The 18,258-nt window shown below is 51.9% G+C and overlaps 1 protein-coding gene across 2 annotated transcripts in view; it reads left to right on the forward strand.

The window, feature by feature from the left end:
• LOC128835354 (membrane-spanning 4-domains subfamily A member 4A-like) overlaps window positions 1–18,258 on the forward strand; it is a 42,957-nt gene that overhangs the window by 14,527 nt on the left and 10,172 nt on the right. Inside the window, exons 1-4 of one of the 2 annotated variants that reach the window (XM_054024764.1) lie at window positions 13,317–13,825; window positions 14,221–14,338; window positions 15,203–15,313; window positions 17,756–17,812. In XM_054024764.1, coding sequence (XP_053880739.1) covers window positions 14,279–14,338; window positions 15,203–15,313; window positions 17,756–17,812 — 228 coding nt within the window. In that variant the 5' untranslated portion in view covers window positions 13,317–13,825; window positions 14,221–14,278. Of the gene's footprint in view, window positions 1–13,316; window positions 13,826–14,220; window positions 14,339–15,202; window positions 15,314–17,755; window positions 17,813–18,258 lie in introns of those variants that run through there. The other variant, XM_054024763.1, reaches the window with a different exon arrangement.

Consider the following 18,258-nt stretch of genomic DNA (forward strand, 5'->3'; position numbering starts at 1 on the left):
CTGAGAAAGCAGGATCATCAGCGAGTTATCTTAAGTGCCTATACTCAAATGCAAGAAGCCTGGGAAACAAGCAGGGAGAACTGGAGGTCCTGGCACAGTCAAGGAACTATGATGTGATTGGAATAACAGAGACTTGGTGGGATAACTCACATAACTGGAGCACTGTCATGGATGGATATAAACTGTTCAGGAAGGACAGGCAGGGCAGAAAAGGTGAGGGAGTTGCGTTGTATGTAAGAGAGGAGTATGACTGCTCAGAGCTCCGGTATGAAACTGCAGAAAAACCTGAGAGTCTCTGCATTAAGTTTAGAAGTGTGAGGAAGAAGGGTGCTGTTGTGGTGGGAGTCTGCTATAGACCACCAGACCAGCGGGATGAGGTGGACGAGGCTTTCTTCCAGCAACTAACAGAAGTAAGTAGATCACAGGGCCTGGTTCTCATGGGAGACTTCAATCACCCTGATATCTGCTGGGAGAGCAATCCAGCGGTGCACAGACAATCCAGGAAGCTTTTGGAAAGTGTAGGGGACAATTTCCTGGTGCAAGTGTAAGGGGACTGTTGCCCCCTTACTAACACTCACTGGGGGTGTTTTGGTTGGCTAGCTCCCAGCACTAAAAAGGGAAGAGTCGATGGGAAAATCAGGAGCCTGAGACTGACAGTCCCCAGGAACAATGGGGAGAGGCCAATGCTCCAGATCAGCCTGATTGACAGGGCGGGCAGGCTAATCAGGGAGGCAGGAGGCTGGGGGGGGAGGGGTCCCGTCTTCTGTATGAACTGGAATTGCCTGAATCAGACTGAGTGGGGCCGAGCTAAGCTGCTGGGAGCAGAGCTGCAGCCCCAAAGCCAGAGCACAGCCCAGAGAGAGCAGACCTATCCTGGGAGCAGAGCTGCAGCAACCAGAGCCAGAGAGGCCAGAGAAGCAGCCCAGGGAGCTGAAGGCAGAGCAGCAGCAGCAGCTGTGCTGAGGCAGAGTGAAGCTGAAGCTGGGGCTGGAGCAGTTTGGAGCTAGGTGCGGTGAGCATAGGGTTACCATATTTAGTGCCTCCGAAAGGAGGACACTTTAAAGGGGCCCCAGCCCCGCCCCCAGCCCCGCCCCCGCCCCGCCCCCGCCCCCTCCCCAAAGTCTCCGCCCCCTCCCCTGCTTCCCGCGAACATTTGAGTCGCGGGAAGCCTGAAGAAGGTAAGGGGGTGTGTGTGTGGGGGGGGAGGAGGCGCGGCCCACCCCCGGCACCGCAGGTCCCCAGCCCGTCCCCCGAGCCCCCGGCCCGGCCCGGCACCGCCGGCCGAGCCCCCGACCCGGCACCTGAGTCCCCGGCCGGGCCCGGCACCGGGCCCCCCCGAGCACCGCCGGCCGAGCCCCCGGCCCAGCACCCGGCCCGGCACCCGGCCCCCCCCGAGCACCGCCGGCACCCGAGCCGCCGGCCGAGCCCCCCAGCCCGGCCCCGGGCCCCCCCGAGCACCGCCGGCCGAGCCCCCGGCCCGGCCCGGCACCCGAGCCCCCGGCCCGGCACCCGGCCCCCCCGAGCACTGCCGGCCGAGCCCCCGGCCCAGCACCCGGCCCGGCACCCGAGCCACCGGCCGAGCCCCCCGGCCCGGCCCCGGGCCCCCCCGAACACCGCCGGCCGAGCCCCCGGCCCGTCCCGGCACCCGAGCCCCCGGCCCGGCACCCGGCCCCCCCGAGCACCGCCGGCCGAGCCCCCGGCCCAGCACCCGGCCCGGCACCCGGCACCCGAGCCGCCGGCCGAGCCCCCCGGCCCGGCCCCGGGCCCCCCCGAGCACCGCCGGCCGAGCCCCCGGCCTGGCATCCAAGCCCCCGGCCCGGCACCCGGCCCCCCCGAGCACCGCCGGCTGAGCCCCCGAGCCCCCGGCCCAGCACCCGAGCCGCCGACCGCATGTCCGATTTTCCCGGACATGTCCGGCTTTTTGGGATTTCCCCCCGGACGGGGATTTGGAGCCCAAAAAGCCGGACATGTCCGGGAAAATCCGGACGTATGGTAACCCTAGGTGAGCAGCTGGGGAGAGGAGGGGGACCCTGGGCAGAGGGCCCAGCACAGGGAGACGCCTAAGCCAAGAGGCTCTGCAGGCCAGACTTGGAGGGGGGGATCATAACCCCGACCGGGCGGGGGCGATGCTGGGAAGAAGGGTCCTGCCACCTAGAGCCTGAGAGTGTGTGGCCACCGCCAGAGCAAGTGTCCAACCCACAGCATCCCTGCAGCACAGCCAGGGCCTGAGAAGGAGGCCTGGGACCTACAAGGAACAGACGGTGACCTGCCCTGACATTCCAGAGACACTGTTTGTGATGTTCTCTGCCACAGAGCAGGGCGATGTGTTTCCTTTAACCTTTCCCATTTTCCTTATTCCTTTTTAAACTAATTGTTAATTAAATAAACTGTATTGCTTTAAATCGTAAGTAATGATCACTGGGTCAGGAAAGCAACCAGTGCAGATAGAGCACCCCGGAGTGGGAACCCCCTAGCCCCTGACCTAGGTGACCTCAGCAAGGTTGGGGGTCAAGCCCCCCAGGAATCCTGGGCCCAGCCTTGTCGGGGGTTACGAGGACTCTGCCAGACAGGAGAGTGCAAGGGGAGTCCTTGAGGGCAGGGAGGCCTCTGGGTAAAGGAGGTGGGAGCGAGGACTCAGATCCTTCCGCTTGCCCATTTCACCATGGTAATGCAGAAGCCAGGAAAGTTCTCCACAATAGCGGGACCATTCCCCCGCTTACACAAGTGCTGGAGGAACCTGTTACCCGAAATTGGGTCAGCTAGTAAGCTTGGGGAGGACTAATGACCCACCAGAGTTTGGCAGAAAGCAGCACGTTTATTATATTGATAGCTAAGCTCAAAAGGGGGGGAGGGTCACAATCACACTCGCATACTCATGCTCCCAGGACAGGCACAGCACTGGAGATGTCAGGATCCTTCAAGTTAAGTGTCCCACAGCACAGCAATGGACGGTGCAATGAAGGTAAGTCTTCCCGAGGCACGAGGGAATGCAACGCAGTGAACCACTGGCCAGGCGGTCCGGGCGAAGGGCCTTCACAGGAGGTACAAGCTTGTGAGGGCACTCCTGAGCACATGGCCCCTCCCCCTTTTAAGGACCTGCTCCTCATGGCCTGCGACTAGAGATGACTTGGCTGCATCTGGTTGGTCACACTCCACCTCGGGCAGAGTCCTTGCAGTGTCCATGCATTGGGTGTGTGAGCACTGCCTAATCAGAGTCCCAGACACCTTGTCTATCTGGGAGCTCTTCTGATCTTCCAGCTGTTCAACCAGCCCATTCATCCCACAAGCATTCCAGGAGGAGGGGTATTCACAGGTATTCAAAGAGGGAGAAGAGACAAGGGGCAGGGGGGAGTGTAACAGACCTTTTGAGCATACAGGTTATACAGAGCATACAGATCACTGCTGCTCCTACAACACTTCGCCCCTTGATCTATGATCATTACAGTAGTTGTTGTTGTAGGACACAGGTGATCTGTTGCAAACAAACCAGTCATAATCAGATGAATATAACTAAAACCATTACAATTGACTAACACCAGATATAATATAAACACAAATGCAAACAATCACAATTGGGAATACAATAAAACCATCACCATTACAATAATTGGGTATATTGACAAACAAAATGAGGCCCAAGTTTGATGCTGCAATAGCCAACAAACAATAAAAGTCAACCCTAACCCTTAAGTTCACACAACAAATAAGATTTGTAGGAGTACCAGTTTCAATAACAAAACTTAACAACAAAATGATTATTAGAGAACCTAACAAAAAATAAACCTGATGTATTGGGGACCAAAGTCTTTTGGACAGAGGTGGATGTGATTGATAATTTTGTTGGAGATGGGGGAAGTAGAGAGAGGAAAAGGCATTTACCCTGTCTAGTGTAGTATCCCCTCTCTCTCTCTCTCTGGACCCAATGCTAGCACAGGACACCTACCAGAGACAGACACAGAACATGCAACACAGATCACTGAACACAGCCTTTGTCGCGACACTATAACCATGGTATTTCTGTAACTCCTCAGCTGGTACCAGCTCTCCTGATGTTTCGGTTTAGAGGCTGAAAGATAGAAGCTTCTAAACAAATTAGCACAGTGCTCCCACCGCGGCAGACCCTGCTCATTTGAGTTGTCCGCGGTGTACCCATTTTCCCTCCGGGGTCCCATGGCCGGTCAGAGAGGGTCAAGGTATCTAGGGTGCTAGTCACGGCCTGGTGGGCTACCGTGGGGGAACTGTGGAATCCCTGGGGAACCCGGGTGAATGTATACTAGGTATTGCGAAAGGTAAAGGCAAATTGGTCGTGGCTCTCTGGAGCCAGGGGCAGGGCAAAGAAGCAGTTTGCTAGATCAATCACTGAAAACCACTTTGCCTCAGGCGGAATACTTTCCAACAATGTGGTCATCGGATCCTGCTGTGGGGTGCAAGCATTGATCCGGCGGTAATTTATAGTTAGTCTCCAGGTCTTCCCGTCTGCCTTGCGGACCGGCCAGATGGGGGAGTTGAAAGGAGAGGTAGTTAAACAAACCACTCCCTGGTCTATCAGGGCATCTAATATCTCACCCACAGCTTACTCTGCCTCAGGAGGATACTTGTATTGTTTCTGGGACCCTGAATGACAATGGGCTCCTCCTTCCAGAGACCACAATCGTATTTATCCTTAGCCCACACTCTGGGAATCTGCCTTTTCCATTGATCTGTCTCTGGAACCTCCACAGCTGCCACCCCCAACATAGAGCGGGTTAACACTCCAGAGACCCCTCCTTGTAGATCTTCTCCCCAATCCACTGTGGGGACCTGCCACATACAGCAATTGGCACAATCTACCACCAAACAGAGCTCTCTGAGCTGATCAATCCCCAAAATAACTTCGCCTGCCATCCGCGAACGAACCCAGGGGAGGTTAGCCACCAAATCTGCCAACTCCCACCTAGTTGCTGACAACAAGGTTCCTCTCTCTTCCTGGCTCCCATAAGCAGCCAGCACAACTGACCGAACTTGCACAGATTCGGGGGGGAAAAAGGGGAAAAGCGAAACTGCTGCACCGCGGTATCCACCCGTGCCACACAGGGAGTATGTGTCATTCCTACCCTCATTTGGACTACTAGATGCCCCCCCGATCAGGGGACAGGATGGCTACCCATCGCCACCTGTCCTCCGGGCATCTGTCCTCCTGCGGGCTCCCCTAGGGGACTTGCGCTGCTCCTGACGGGGCCAGGATGCCCTTTGCTCCCCTGCAGGAAGGGGTATCCCCAACTGCACGCACCGGAGCATCAGCTCCCTGGTGCCAATTGTCCATATCCTCCCCCTATTCCAGCAAAACCCGCCAGAGGTTATTCCGCAGGCAGGACTGCCCTCTGTGGTTTCCAGACCGAGGGTGTGGTCTCCCGAGGTTTCTGTGGTCTACTGCCACCACCTTAGAAGCCTTGCCCACCAGTGGTTGTGGCACAGGTGGGGCGATGAGAGCAGCCTGCCAGACTGTGTCCAGCAGGGCTTCCACATCTGCGGGTTCCCTGGGTCTCCACCTCCCGATTGCCTGCTGTACATGCACTGGGAGACTCTGGGCAATCAGCCTCAATTCCTCTGGAGGCAGGGCTATTTGAGCTATGATCAGGGGTACCTGCCCTCCCGCTGTGGCAGCCACACCCAGGCCACACAAACATGCCAGGAGAACCATTCTCTCTATGAACCGGATAGGGTCTTCCCCAGGCACAGCAGCCGCTGAGACAAACTCTGCCAACAACGCGCGCTGCCCCACGGCAGGCGCCATCCCCACCAACATATCAAAGATACTGTTGTGTGTGGCATGACCAGCTTGCTGCTTAGCCGCCCCTGCTAAATCTCCTCCCAACCCGGATGTGGCTTTTAACACCCGTCGGGTCTCAGCTAGGTTCTGTCCCTGATCCAAACACAGGGTCACCATGTCCCGGGCCTACCCGCTGAACCCAGAGCGCGAGGGGCCACCCAGGGTTTTTGCTAACTCTATTGCTTGTGGGGGAGTCAACTCGCTCTCTGCCACAGTGTGCCTGGTACTTGGGGCTACCTTGCCCCCTGCGGGCGCAGGCACATTTATTATATTGATAGCTAAGCTCAAAGGGAGGGGGGTCACATTCACACTCGCATACTCATGCTCCCAGGACAGGCACAGCACTGGAGATTTCAGGATCCTTCAACATAAGTGTACCACAGCACAGCAATGGACGATGCGATGAAGGTAAGTCTTCCCGAGGCACGATGGAATGCAACGCAGTGAACCACTGGCCAGGCGGTCCGGGCGAAGGGCCTTCACGGGAGGTACAAGCTTGTGAGGGCACTCCTGAGCACATGGCCCCTTCCCCTTTTAAGGACCTGCTCCTCATGGCCTGCGACTAGAGATGACTTGGCTGCATCTGGTTGGTCACACTCTACCTTGGGTAGTATCCATGCAGTGTCCATGCATTGGGTGTGTGAGTGCTGCCTAATTAGAGTCCCAGACACCTTGTCTATCTGGGAGCTCTTCTGCTCTTCCAGCTGTTCAACGAGCCCATTCATCCCACAAGCATTCCAGGAGGGAGGGATGGGGGAAAGCCACTTCATAGGTATTCAGAGAGGGAGAAGAGACAAGGGGCAGGGGGGAGTGTAACAGACCTTTTGAGCATACAGGTTATACAGAGCATACAGATCACTGCTGCTCCTACAACACAACCAACTAGGGGCAGAGCTCTTTTTGACCTGCTGTTCACAAACAGGGAAGAATTAGTAGGGGAAGCAAAAGTGGATGGGAACCTGGGATGCAGTGACCATGAGATGGTCGAGGTCAGGATCCTGACACAAGGAAGAAAGGAGAGCAGCAGAATACGGACCCTGGACTTCAGAAAAGCAGACTTTGACTCCCTCAGGGAACTGATGGGCAGTATCCCCTGGGAGAATAACATGAGGGGGGAAGGAGTCCAGGAGAGCTGGCTGTATTTTAAAGAATCCTTATTGAGGTTGCAGGAACAAACCATCCCGATGTGTAGAAAGAATAGTAAATACGGCAGGCGACCAGCTTGGCTTAACAGTGAAAGCTTTGCTGATCTTAAACACAAAAAAGAAGCTTACAAGAAGTGGAAGATTGGACAAATGACCAGGGAGGAGTATAAAATATTGCTCAGGTATGCAGAAGTGAAATCAGGAAGGCCAAATCACACTTGGAGTTGCAGCTAGCAACAGTAACAAGAAGGGTTTCTTCGGGTATGTTAGAAACAAAAAGAAAGTCAAGGAAAGTGTGGGCCCCTTACTGAGTGAGGGAGGCAACCTAGTGACAGAGGATGTGGAAAAAGTTAATGTACTCAATGCTTTTTTTGCCTCTGTCTTCACGAACAAGGTCAGCTCCCAGACTGCTGCACTGGGCAGCACAGCATGGGGAGGAGGTGACCAGCCCTCTGTGGAGAAAGAAGTGGTTCAGGACTATTTAGAAAAGCTGGATGAGCACAAGTCCATGGGGCCAGATGCGCTGCATCCAAGGGTGCTAAAGGAGTTGGCGGATGTGATTGCAGAGCCATAGGCCATTATCTTTGAAAACTCATGGCAATTGGGAAGGTCCCAGATGACTGGAAAAAGGCTAATGTAGTGCCCATCTTTAAAAAAGGGAAGAAGGAGGATCCGGGGAACTACAGGCCAGTCAGCCTCACCTCAGTCCCTGGAAAAATCATGGAGCAGGTCCTCAAGGAAACAATTCTGAAGCCCTCAGAGGAGAGGAAAGTGATCAGGAACAGTCAGCATGGATTCACCAGGGGCAAGGCATGCCTGACTAACCTAATTGCCTTCTATGATGAGATAACGGGGTCTGTGGATGAGGGGAAAGCAGTGGATGTCTTATTCCTTGACTTTAGTAAAGCTTTTGTTACGGTTTCCCGCAGTATTCTTGCCGGCAAGTTAAAGAAGCATGGGCTGGATGAATGGACTATAAGGTGAATAGAAAGCTGGCTAGATCGTCGGGCTCAACGGGTAGTGATCAATGGCTCCATGTCTTGTTGGCAGCCGGTATCAAGCGGAGTGCCCCAAGGGTTGGTCCTGGGGCCGGTTTTGTTCAATATCTTCATTAATGATCTAGAGGATGGTGTGGACTGCACCCTCAGCAAGTTTGCAGATGACACTAAACTGGGAGGAGTGGTAGATACTCTGGAGGGTAGGGATAGGATACAGAGGGACCTAGACAAATTAGAGGATTGGGCCAAAAGAAATCTGATGAGGTTCAACAAGGACAAGTGCAGAGTCCTGCACTTAGGACAGAAGAATCCCATGCACTGCTACAGACTAGGGGCTGAATGGCTAGGCAGCAGTTCTGCAGAAAAGGACCTAGGGGGTTACAGTGGATGAGAAGCTGGATATGAGTCGACGGTGTGCCCTTGTTGCCAAGAAGGCTAATGGCATTTTGGGCTGTATAAGTAGGGGCATTGCCAGCAGATTGAGGGACGTGATCATTCCCCTCTATTCAACATTGGTGAGGCCTCATCTGGAGTACTGTGTCCAGTTTTGGGCCCCACACTACAAGAAGGATGTGGAAAAATTAGAAAGAATCCAGTGCAGGGCAACAAAAATGATTAGGGGGCTGGAGCACGTGATTTATGAGGAGAGGCTGAGGGAACTGGGATTGTTTAGTCTGCAGAAGAGAAGAATGAGGGGGGATTTGATAGCTGCTTTCAACTACCTGAAAGGGGGTTTCAAAGAGGATGGATCTAGACTGTTCTCAGTGGTAACAGATGACAGAACAATGAGTAATGGTCTCAAATTGCAGTGGGGGAGGTTTAGGTTGGATATTAGGAAAAACTTTTTCACTGGGAGGGTGGTGAAGCACTGGAATGGGTTATCTAGGGAGGTGATGGAATCTCCTTCCTTAGAGGGTTTGAAGGTCAGGTTTGACAAAGCCCTGGCTGGGATGATTTAGTTGGGGATTGGTCCTGCTTTGAGCAGGGGGTTGGACTAGATGACCTTCTGAGGTCCCTTCCAACCCTGATATTCTATGATTCTCATAAAAAGCAACAGAGGGTCCTGTGGCACCTTTAAGACTAACAGAAGTATTGGGAGCATAAGCTTTTTACAGATTCAGACTAACACGACTATCCCTCTGATACTATGATTCTCATGACAGTTTTGAGAGAATTAAAGCACTCTGAAGGCAAAGCCCATGAGTAGTGGAGAAAACAGTGTTGTCTTAACTCTGCATTTCCAAGTGAATTCCTTTCTTACTTTGTACCACCACTGCTGCCTCAACCCTCATGGAGACCTATGAGAAGTGACTCCTGGAATTTCATTTCTTTGTAACCAAATGTTGTGGGGGGACTTGGAGGCTATGGTGGGGGCAGCCGTTTTTCCAAGTGGGTTTGAACTAGAATTGATCAAAACACTCCTGAGGAATGGGGGTTTATTGACATTATTCTCCACAAAAAATATTTACTTGTTGACAACTAGCAAACAAGCTTGTGGTGAAGTTGAATTTTCTGCTTTAGGTTTTGGAAAAGCAAAAACTTTCAGATTATTTTGGAGGCAGGGGAGGCAGTGTGGGGTTTTCATTTCTCTCACTTTGTCCTGCCTACTTTTTTGGAGCAAGGTGATGGGGGATGGAAGGCTGGAAACAGCTTAAACAAACTGCTCCAGAAAGGAGCCTTCTAAAAATACTTGCTTTCAAGAACTAAAACTAAATCTTTCACTTTAAAATATTTTAATGAAAATTTTTTGTTAAGCCAAAGAATCTCACTCACCCTTGTGAAAAATGATGATTCTTCACAAAATGACAAACTCTATCAGACCAATGGTTCATCGAGCCTGATATCCTGTCTTCCGACCATGGCTGGTCCCAGATGCTTCAGAGGGAATGGATAGAATGGGGCAACTTATTGAGTGATCATCTCCTGTTGGCCAGTCCCTGCTACTGGTAGTCAGAGGCTTAGGGACACCCAGAGCATGGGGTTGTCTGACCATCTTGGCTAATAGCCATTGATGGACCTATCCTCCATGAATTTATCTAATTGGTTTTTTTAACTCAATTACACTTTTGGCCTTCACAATATCTCCTGGCAATGAGTTCCACAGGTTCACTATGTGTTGTGTGAAGAAGTACTTCCTTATGTTTTAAGGCTACTGCCTATTAATTTCACAGGGTGACCACTGCTTCCTCTGTCATGTGAAGGGGTAAATAACACTTCCTTATTCACTTTCTCCACAGCATTCATGATTTTGTAGACCTCAGTCATATACCCCCTTAGTCGTCTCTTTTCCAAGCTGAACGGTCCCAGCCTTTTGAATCTCTCTCTTCAATCCAGTCTAATTTAAATCTACTCTCTCAGAACCCTGCTGTCTCCAGGCATGGATGCTGATTTCAAACAGGCACTGGTGCTCAAACCCTAAATGCAGCCGAATAAAAGTGTTGACACATTGGAGGGGTTTCATGGAAGAACCATGAGAATAATTAAAGGATTGAAAACATGTTATAGGGACAGACTGGAGGAGCTCAATCTATTTAGTATAAACTATAGCTACTTAGTGTAACACTCTGTCCCCCTCTAGTGGTAGCTAGGCCAACTAGCGCTTCTGCCTGCTACAGCTTTGGCTAAAAGCTGGCTCTTTTAGCTAGGAGCAGAATAGTCTCATGAATTAAGATCCAGAGTGTTAGGATATAGATATTCAGGCCTGTCTGTAAAGGCCTATACTTTAAGAATTTAGGTGTATTCTTATCACTTAGCTAGTTATAGAGGTATAAAAGAAAGAATCTAAATCACTGTCTGTCTGTGTAAGGGCCTTTTCTTACTGTAACAGTCTGAGGCCTGGTTCTTAGGCTAAGGCCTTTGGCTAAGCAGCAGAGGCCAGCCATAAACTGGGAGGTGTATGGTTACATCCTCACCTTCCAAACTAGTCACATTGAAATAAGGTGCTATTGGGCTGTTAGGAATACAATCCTGTCCTGATATTCCTATCGCCTTCTGGGAAAGGGAAGAGCCTAGAAGATGTAAAAGGAAACTTAGTCTAATAGCATCCTGTCTGGCAAGAACTCACTTCTAAATAGTTGGGATGTGAAATCCTCATTTCTGTATTGTTCTATCACTGTAGTCTCCACTTCCCTATCGTTTGTCTCTGTCTGGTTCTGTAATTGTTTCTGTCTGCTGTATAATTAATTTTGTTAAGTGTAAACCAATTAAGGTGGTGGGATATAATTGATTAAATAACCATGTTACAGTATGTTAGGATTGGTTAGTTAAATTTCAGTAAAATGATTGGTTAAGGTATAGCTAAGCAGAACTCAAGTTTTACTATATAGTCTGCAGTCAATCAGGAAGTAAGGGGGGAAATGGGAACAGGGACTGGGGGTGGGGGAACTGGAATCATGCTTTACTAAGTGGGGGTGGGAATGGGAACAGGGATACAGGCAGGGCTCTGTGGTGTCAGAGCTGGGAAGGGCGACACTGAGGAAGGAAACTGGAATTATGCTTGCTGGAAGTTCACCCCAATAAACATCGAATTGTTTGCACCTTTGGACTTTGGGTATTGTTGCTCTCTGTTCATGCAAGAAGTGAGAGGGTGAAAAAATAAGCCCCCTAACACAAAGATCAAAGATTCAATCCCTGCTCCTGACAACTGTACCCAATGGCATCAGTGTTACATTAATATAAAGAAAAGATTATGGGGTGACTTGATTGCATTCTATCAGTATCTATATGGAGTACATAAACTTGAAAATTAAGGGCTCTTCAGTCTAGCAGACAAAGACTAACAAGATGCAGCGGGTGGAAGTTGAAGCAAAACAAACTCAGACTAGAAATAAGATGCATTAAAAAAAAACAGCGAGGGTAACTAACCATCAGAACAATTTATCAAGGGCAGTGGTGGATTCTCAGTCACTAGCAACTTAAGTCAAAACTGGAAGCTTTTCCTAAGGAATGGTGCAATAAAAAAGATGGAGAAAAGTTGTTCTCTGTTGCCACAGAGGGAAGGATAAGAGGAAATGGGTTCAAACTAGAGCATGGCAGATTTAGATTAAACCTCAGGCAGAGGTTGCTAACTATAAGAACAGGTGGACAATGGAACAGACATGCCTAGGGAGATTGTGGAAGCTCCTTCACTGGAGGTTTTCAAAAAGAGTCTGGGCAGCCACCTGTTTTGGATGGCTTAGACACAACAAATCCTTCATCTTGGCAGGGGGTTAGAGTAGGTGACCCTCCTTGTGGTCCCTTTTAACCCTATGGTTCTATGATCTGTGCTAATTCAAACAGTAATGAATTCAGGACAGTCCTGTGGCCTGCGCTAAGCAAGACGTCAGACTAGCCGATCACAGAGGTCTCTTCTGGCCTTGGAATCTATTCTAGGTGAATGGTGCTGGCAGTAACTGTGAGAGTTGGTGTCTCTCTCTTACATTGTAATGTCTGCAGTGATTGTATATGGGGCTGTGATCCATCCGTCTCCACTCCAGGCCCCAGCACTGGTTATTCTAGGAGTAGTGTGTGGGTGGGGGAATGATGGTTGCTGGTGGGGTGCAGGGAGGTAGCTGTACACTAGCGGACTTGGGGGGGAGGGATAGCTCAGTGGTTTGAGCATTGGCCTGCTAAACCTAGGGTTGTGAGCTCAATCCTTGAGGGGGCCATTTAGGGATCTGGGGCAAAAATCTGTCTGGGGATTGGTCCTGCTTTGAGCAGGGGGTTGGACTAGATGATCTTCTGAGGTCCCTTCCAACCCTAATATTCTATGATAGTCTCCTGGCCACAAAACCAAACCCACAAGGTTTACTGGTTGTGCATGGCTGATGGGGTTGCCCCCAGAGAGAAGTCTTGTAAATCAACAGGCACTTGCAGCAGCAGCTTCCCCCAGCTGGGTCCCCTGCCTGGCCTGGAAGGGGGAAGAGCTGGGATTGCAAAAGGTTGGTGCGGGTGGCTCTTGGATGGACATAGAGAAATGTTGCTGTCTATTGGGAAGTGAAGAGGCTGCCTGGGGCTGAGGTGTTTGCCCACCTGGGAGGTGTGTTGGGTGGGGACAGACACAGGAAATGGCCCTGTGATTAGGCTGCTGGGGAGGGGGGTGCTGTGGCATGGGCACAACACCAGCCCCTGCCCCCTCAATAGATAATTATCACCCTGGGTGCGACTGTCTGAATAACTGTCCCAGGGGGTGAAGGCTGTGTGTGGGGAGTGGGGTACTTGCCTCGGTGGGGAGACAGAGTGTTGTGTGGGGTCAATTGGGAGAGCTAGGGGTGGGGGGAGATGTGTGTACATCCTGGAGGAGATGGGGAGGGGGGCAGCTCTCCAGGAATGGCTGGTGGTTGTGATAATCTCTCCCTGAGGGCCAAGGGGTAGTGGAGTGGGTGGGGGAGAAAGGGGTGATCTCCCTGGCGTGGCCATCTTGGTACATGTCTCTTTCTCTGGTGGCCCCCCCCAACATATTCACATCTCCAGAACTGCAGATCCCCTCAGCCACCCTGCAGCCACTCATTCCCATCCCCTGGAGCCACCCAGACCCATAGGCAGCTGTGTGGCTTGCCCCCCAGATGGGCCATGCCCCTTGGCTCCTGAGGCACTGTGACCTTCCCTGGGCTGGATGGGAGCTGACAGGCCCCTTCCTGCCTCAGGCTCCCCATGCAGGGGCATGGTGACTGTGCAGGGAAGCATGTGCTGAGTTGTGTTGAAAGCTCCTTCTCTGTGGTAAGCATCCGGCAGCCCCACAGGAGGTTGGGACACTTCCTGGCAGGCCTCCAAGGAGACACGGGGGATCAGATCAGTCTGGGGGGGAGCAGCAGGAGAACCAGGCATAAAGCTGGTGATTAGTACCCACATTGGGAGCCTGGAGCCCACCTCTGCACCAGGACAGAGAGACCCAGGTGAGTGTGGGGAGGGAGATAGGGTGGGGGGGTCAATGGGGAGGGCAGTGAATAGGATGAGGGGTTTGGGGGCTGGATCACTAGAAGAAGGGGTGACTGGCCTGAGGGGGGGTGAAGGACCCTCTGTGACAGGACAGGACCCCGGCCCTCATTCCCCCAGCCAGAGGAGTCTCTCATCCTGGGATCCCTAAATCTGTGCCCCTAGCACAGTCCCCTCTGCTTCCAACTTGTCTCCTAGCTAGAGACCAACCTGTTCACCTTCCCTTGGGGCTTCCCGCACAGGGATCAGGCAGATACTCCTGAGGGTCCCTCTCTCATGAGGGGGCTGCATGGGCTAGGGTGGGGGAAGATGACTGCTCCATGTTCTCCTCAGATTGACACTACTCTCTTCACAGGCTCGTTTTCAGGATTCCACGAGGGGGTTGTTCTGTGTCACCACGCCTAGGGGCTACCATGTCGGAGCTGCAATCCCTGCTGCACGGCTTCCTTGGGGTGCAGCCCAGAGTCTTTGGGGTGAGGCCTTTCCCAGGGAGAGACAGAACTGGGACTTCCTTCCCATGGCTCCTGCCTTGGCCTCCTTGATGTTCCCTCCACCCACAGCTGGGGCAGAGCCCCCAGACTTGGCTCTATGGGCAGTGGGGACTCAGCTCCTTAGCCACCCCCTAGAGATGAGGGTGACACCCTGGGGGATGTGGAGAAGGTGGGTGGGGATCCAGCAGTGCCATTACCTGCTCTGGGTATAAGGAGAGGCCAATCTTCTCCCAGGCCTGTTCCTCTGCTGCCAGGACTCCAATCACCCATCTCAGGCTTGGTCTACACTACCCCCCCCAATTCGAACTAAGGTACGCAACTTCAGCTACGTGAATAACGTAGCTGAAGTCGAAGTACCTTAGTTCGAACTTACCTTGGTCCACACGCGGCAGGCAGGCTCCCCCGTCGACTCCGCGGTACTCCTCTCGCCGAGCTGGAGTACCGCAGTCGACGGCGAGCACTTCCGGGTTCGACTTATCGCGTCCAGACTAGACGCGATAAGTCGAACCCAGAACTTCGATTTCCAGCCGTCGAACTACCTGGTAAGTGTAGCCAAGGCCTAAGGGTCTTGAGTGCTCTGGGTCTTGGGGTTGTGCACTGGCCCATAGGGCTACTTGGGCTCTGATAAGGCTTGAAACTCAGAAGAGTGGGAGCAAGTAAATGCCCATGTGGTTTATCAGCACACAGCCCCCCACCCCGGCCCTGATGCCTGGCTCAGCAAGGCTGACTTGTGCTCCCTGCATTCCAAGGGATGGCATCCCTGCACGTTGGTATCTGACTGGCATCCTTAGTGACTGCCATGCTCCCAGCCCCCTTGCCAATGGCTGTAGCGTCTCTCGTTGCCAGGCGGTGCTAGTGGTGGTGGGGCTGCTGCAGGTGGCCTTCGGAACCCTCTTCGTCATCGACAACTGCGCTTACACGGATAGTGTCGGCATCCATTTCTTCCCAGGAATCCTGGTAAGAGAATGAGTTGTCTCAGCTATCCCTGCTGGCCCACCCACCTCTGCCAGTGTCCTTCAACCCTGACCTATAGCCCTCCTGCCCAGGGCTCCCCACATGCAGAACTCCGGTGCCCCTAAATCCCAGCCCTGCCCCTTCTGCAGCTCTGCTGAGGCCCTGAAGTGCTGGCCCTGCTTTCCTAGTGCTGAGTAGCTGTCTCTCCTCCAAAGCCCTGAGTGTTACTACTTGTGCTCTGACAAGTAGAGCAGCAGAATACGGACCCTGGACTTCAGAAAAGCAGACTTTGACTCCCTCAGGGAACAGATAGGTAGGATCCCCTGGAAGAATAACATGAAGGGCAAAGGGATCCAGGAGAGCTGGCTGTATTTTAAAGAATCCTTATTGCGGTTGCAGGAACAAACCATCTCGATGTGTAGAAAGAATAGTAAATATGGCAGGCGACCAGCTTGGCTAAACAGTGAAATCCTTGCTGATCTTAAACACAAAAAAGAAGCTTACAAGAAGTGGAAGATTGGACAAATGACCAGGGAGGAGTATAAAAATATTGCTCAGGCATGCAGAAGTGAAATCAGGAAGGCCAAATCACACTTGGAGTTGCAGCTAGCAAGAGATGTTAAGAGTAACAAGAAGGGTTTCTTCAGGTATGTTAGCAACAAGAAGAAAGTCAAGGAAAGTGTGGGCCCCTTACTGAATGAGGGAGGCAACCTAGTGACCGAGGATGTGGAAAAAGCTAATGTACTCAATGCTTTTTTTGCCTCTGTCTTCATGAACAAGGTCAGCTCCCAGATTGCTGCACTGGGCAGCACAATATGGGGAGAAGGTGACCAGCCCTCTGTGGAGAAAGAAGTGGTTCGGGACTATTTAGAAAAACTGGACATGCACAAGTCCATGGGGCCGGATGCGCTGCATCCGAGGGTGCTAAAGGAGTTGGCGGATGAGATTGCAGAGCCATTAGCCATTATTTCTGAAAACTCATGGTGATCGGGGGAGGTCCCAGATGACTGGAAAAAGGCTAATGTAGTGCCCATCTTTAAAAAAGGGAAGAAGGAGGATCTGGGGAACTACAGGCCAGTCAGCCTCACCTCAGTCCCTGGAAAAATCATTGAGCAGATCCTCAAGGAATCAATTATGAAACACTTAGAGGAGAGGAAAGTGATCAGGAACAGTCAGCATGGATTCACCAAGGGGAAGTCATGTCTGACTAACCTAATTGCCTTCTATGATGAGATAACTGGCTCTGTGGATGAGGGGAAAGCAGTGAATGTGTTATTCCTTGACTTTAGTAAAGCTTTTGATACGGTCTCCCACAGTATTCTTGCCACCAAGTTAAAGAAGTATGGGCTGGATGAATGGACTGTAAGGTGGATAGAAAGCTGGCTAGATCGTCGGGTTCTACGGGTAGTGATCAATGGCTCCATGTCTAGTTGGCAGCCGGTTTCAAGCGGAGTGCCCCAAGGGTCAGTCCTGGGGCTGGTTTTGTTTAATATCTTTATTAATGATCTGGAGGATGGTGTGGTCTGCACTCTCAGCAAGTTTGCAGATGACACTAAACTAGGAGGTGTGGTAGATACACTAGAGGGTAGGGATCGAATACATAGGGACCTAGACAAATTAGAGGATTGGGCCAAAAAAAACCTGATGAGGTTCAACAAGGACAAGTGCAGAGTCCTGCACTTAGGACGGAAGAATTCCATGCACTGCTACAGACTAGGGACCGAATGGCTAGGTAGCAGTTCTGCAGAAAAGGACCTAGGGGTCACAATGGACGAGAAGCTGGATATGAGTCAACAGTGTGCTCTTGATGCCAAGAAGGCTAACGGCATTTTGGGCTGTAGAAGTAGGGGCATTGCCAGCAGATCAAGGAACGTGATCGTTCCCCTTTATTCGACATTGGTGAGGCCTCATCTGGAATACTGTGTCCAGTTTTGGGCCCCACACTACAAGAAGGATGTGGAAAAATTGGAAAGAGTCCAGCGGAGGGCAACAAAAATGATTAGGGGTCTGGAGCACATGACTTATGAGGAGAGGCTGAGGGAACTGGGATTGTTTAGTCTCCAGAAGAGAAGAAGGAGGGGGGATTTGATAGCAGCCTTCAACTACCTGAAGGGGGGTTCCAAAGAGGATGGAGCTCAGCTGTTCTCAGTGGTGGCAGATGACAGAACAAGGAGCAATGGTCTCAAGTTGCAGTGGGGGAGGTCCAGGTTGGATATTAGGAAACACTATTTCACTAGGAGGGTGGTGAAGCACTGGAATGCGTTACCTAGGGAGGTGGTGGAATCTCCTTCCTTAGAGGTTTTTAAGGCCCAGCTTGACAAAGCCCTGGCTGGGATGATTTAGTTGGGAATTGGTCCTGCTTTGAGCAGGGGGTTGGACTAGATGACCTCTTGAGGTCCCTTCCAACCCTGATATTCTATGATTCTATGATTCTTTTCCCTACAGTTATTCTTGGCTGGCATCATTGCCATCGCTGCTGACAGAGCACCTAGCATGGCCCTGGTGAGTGACCAATTCTGTTCCTCCCTCTCTCTCTCTCTCTCTCTCTCTCTCTCTCCTCTATCTCACTCCCTCTCCTCTATCTCACTCCCTTGGGCACTATGTTGATCCATAGCAGCTGTGATAAATGGGGGTGGGAGGGAGGGTAGTTTCCTTTTGTGGACACCCAGCCAGCCAGTTAGCTAGAGAATCCCTTTTGGTAGATGTTCTCTACTTGCTTTACCTGTAAAGAGTTAAAAAGTCTGACTGCATGCATAGGTAAAGGGAAGTGAATGGGCACCTGACCAAAAGAGCCAATGGGACGGCTAGAACTTTTGGAATTCTCAAGTGCGCCTTCCTGAGTACCAAGGGGTTTTGCATTTGGGTGGTGGCAGCATCTACCCATCCAAGGTCAGAGAGAAGCTGTAACCTTGGGAGTTTAATACAAGCTTGGAGTGGCCAGTATTCAT

Source organism: Malaclemys terrapin, chromosome 4 (assembly GCF_027887155.1).
Source record: "Malaclemys terrapin pileata isolate rMalTer1 chromosome 4, rMalTer1.hap1, whole genome shotgun sequence".
NCBI lineage: Eukaryota > Metazoa > Chordata > Testudines > Emydidae > Malaclemys > Malaclemys terrapin.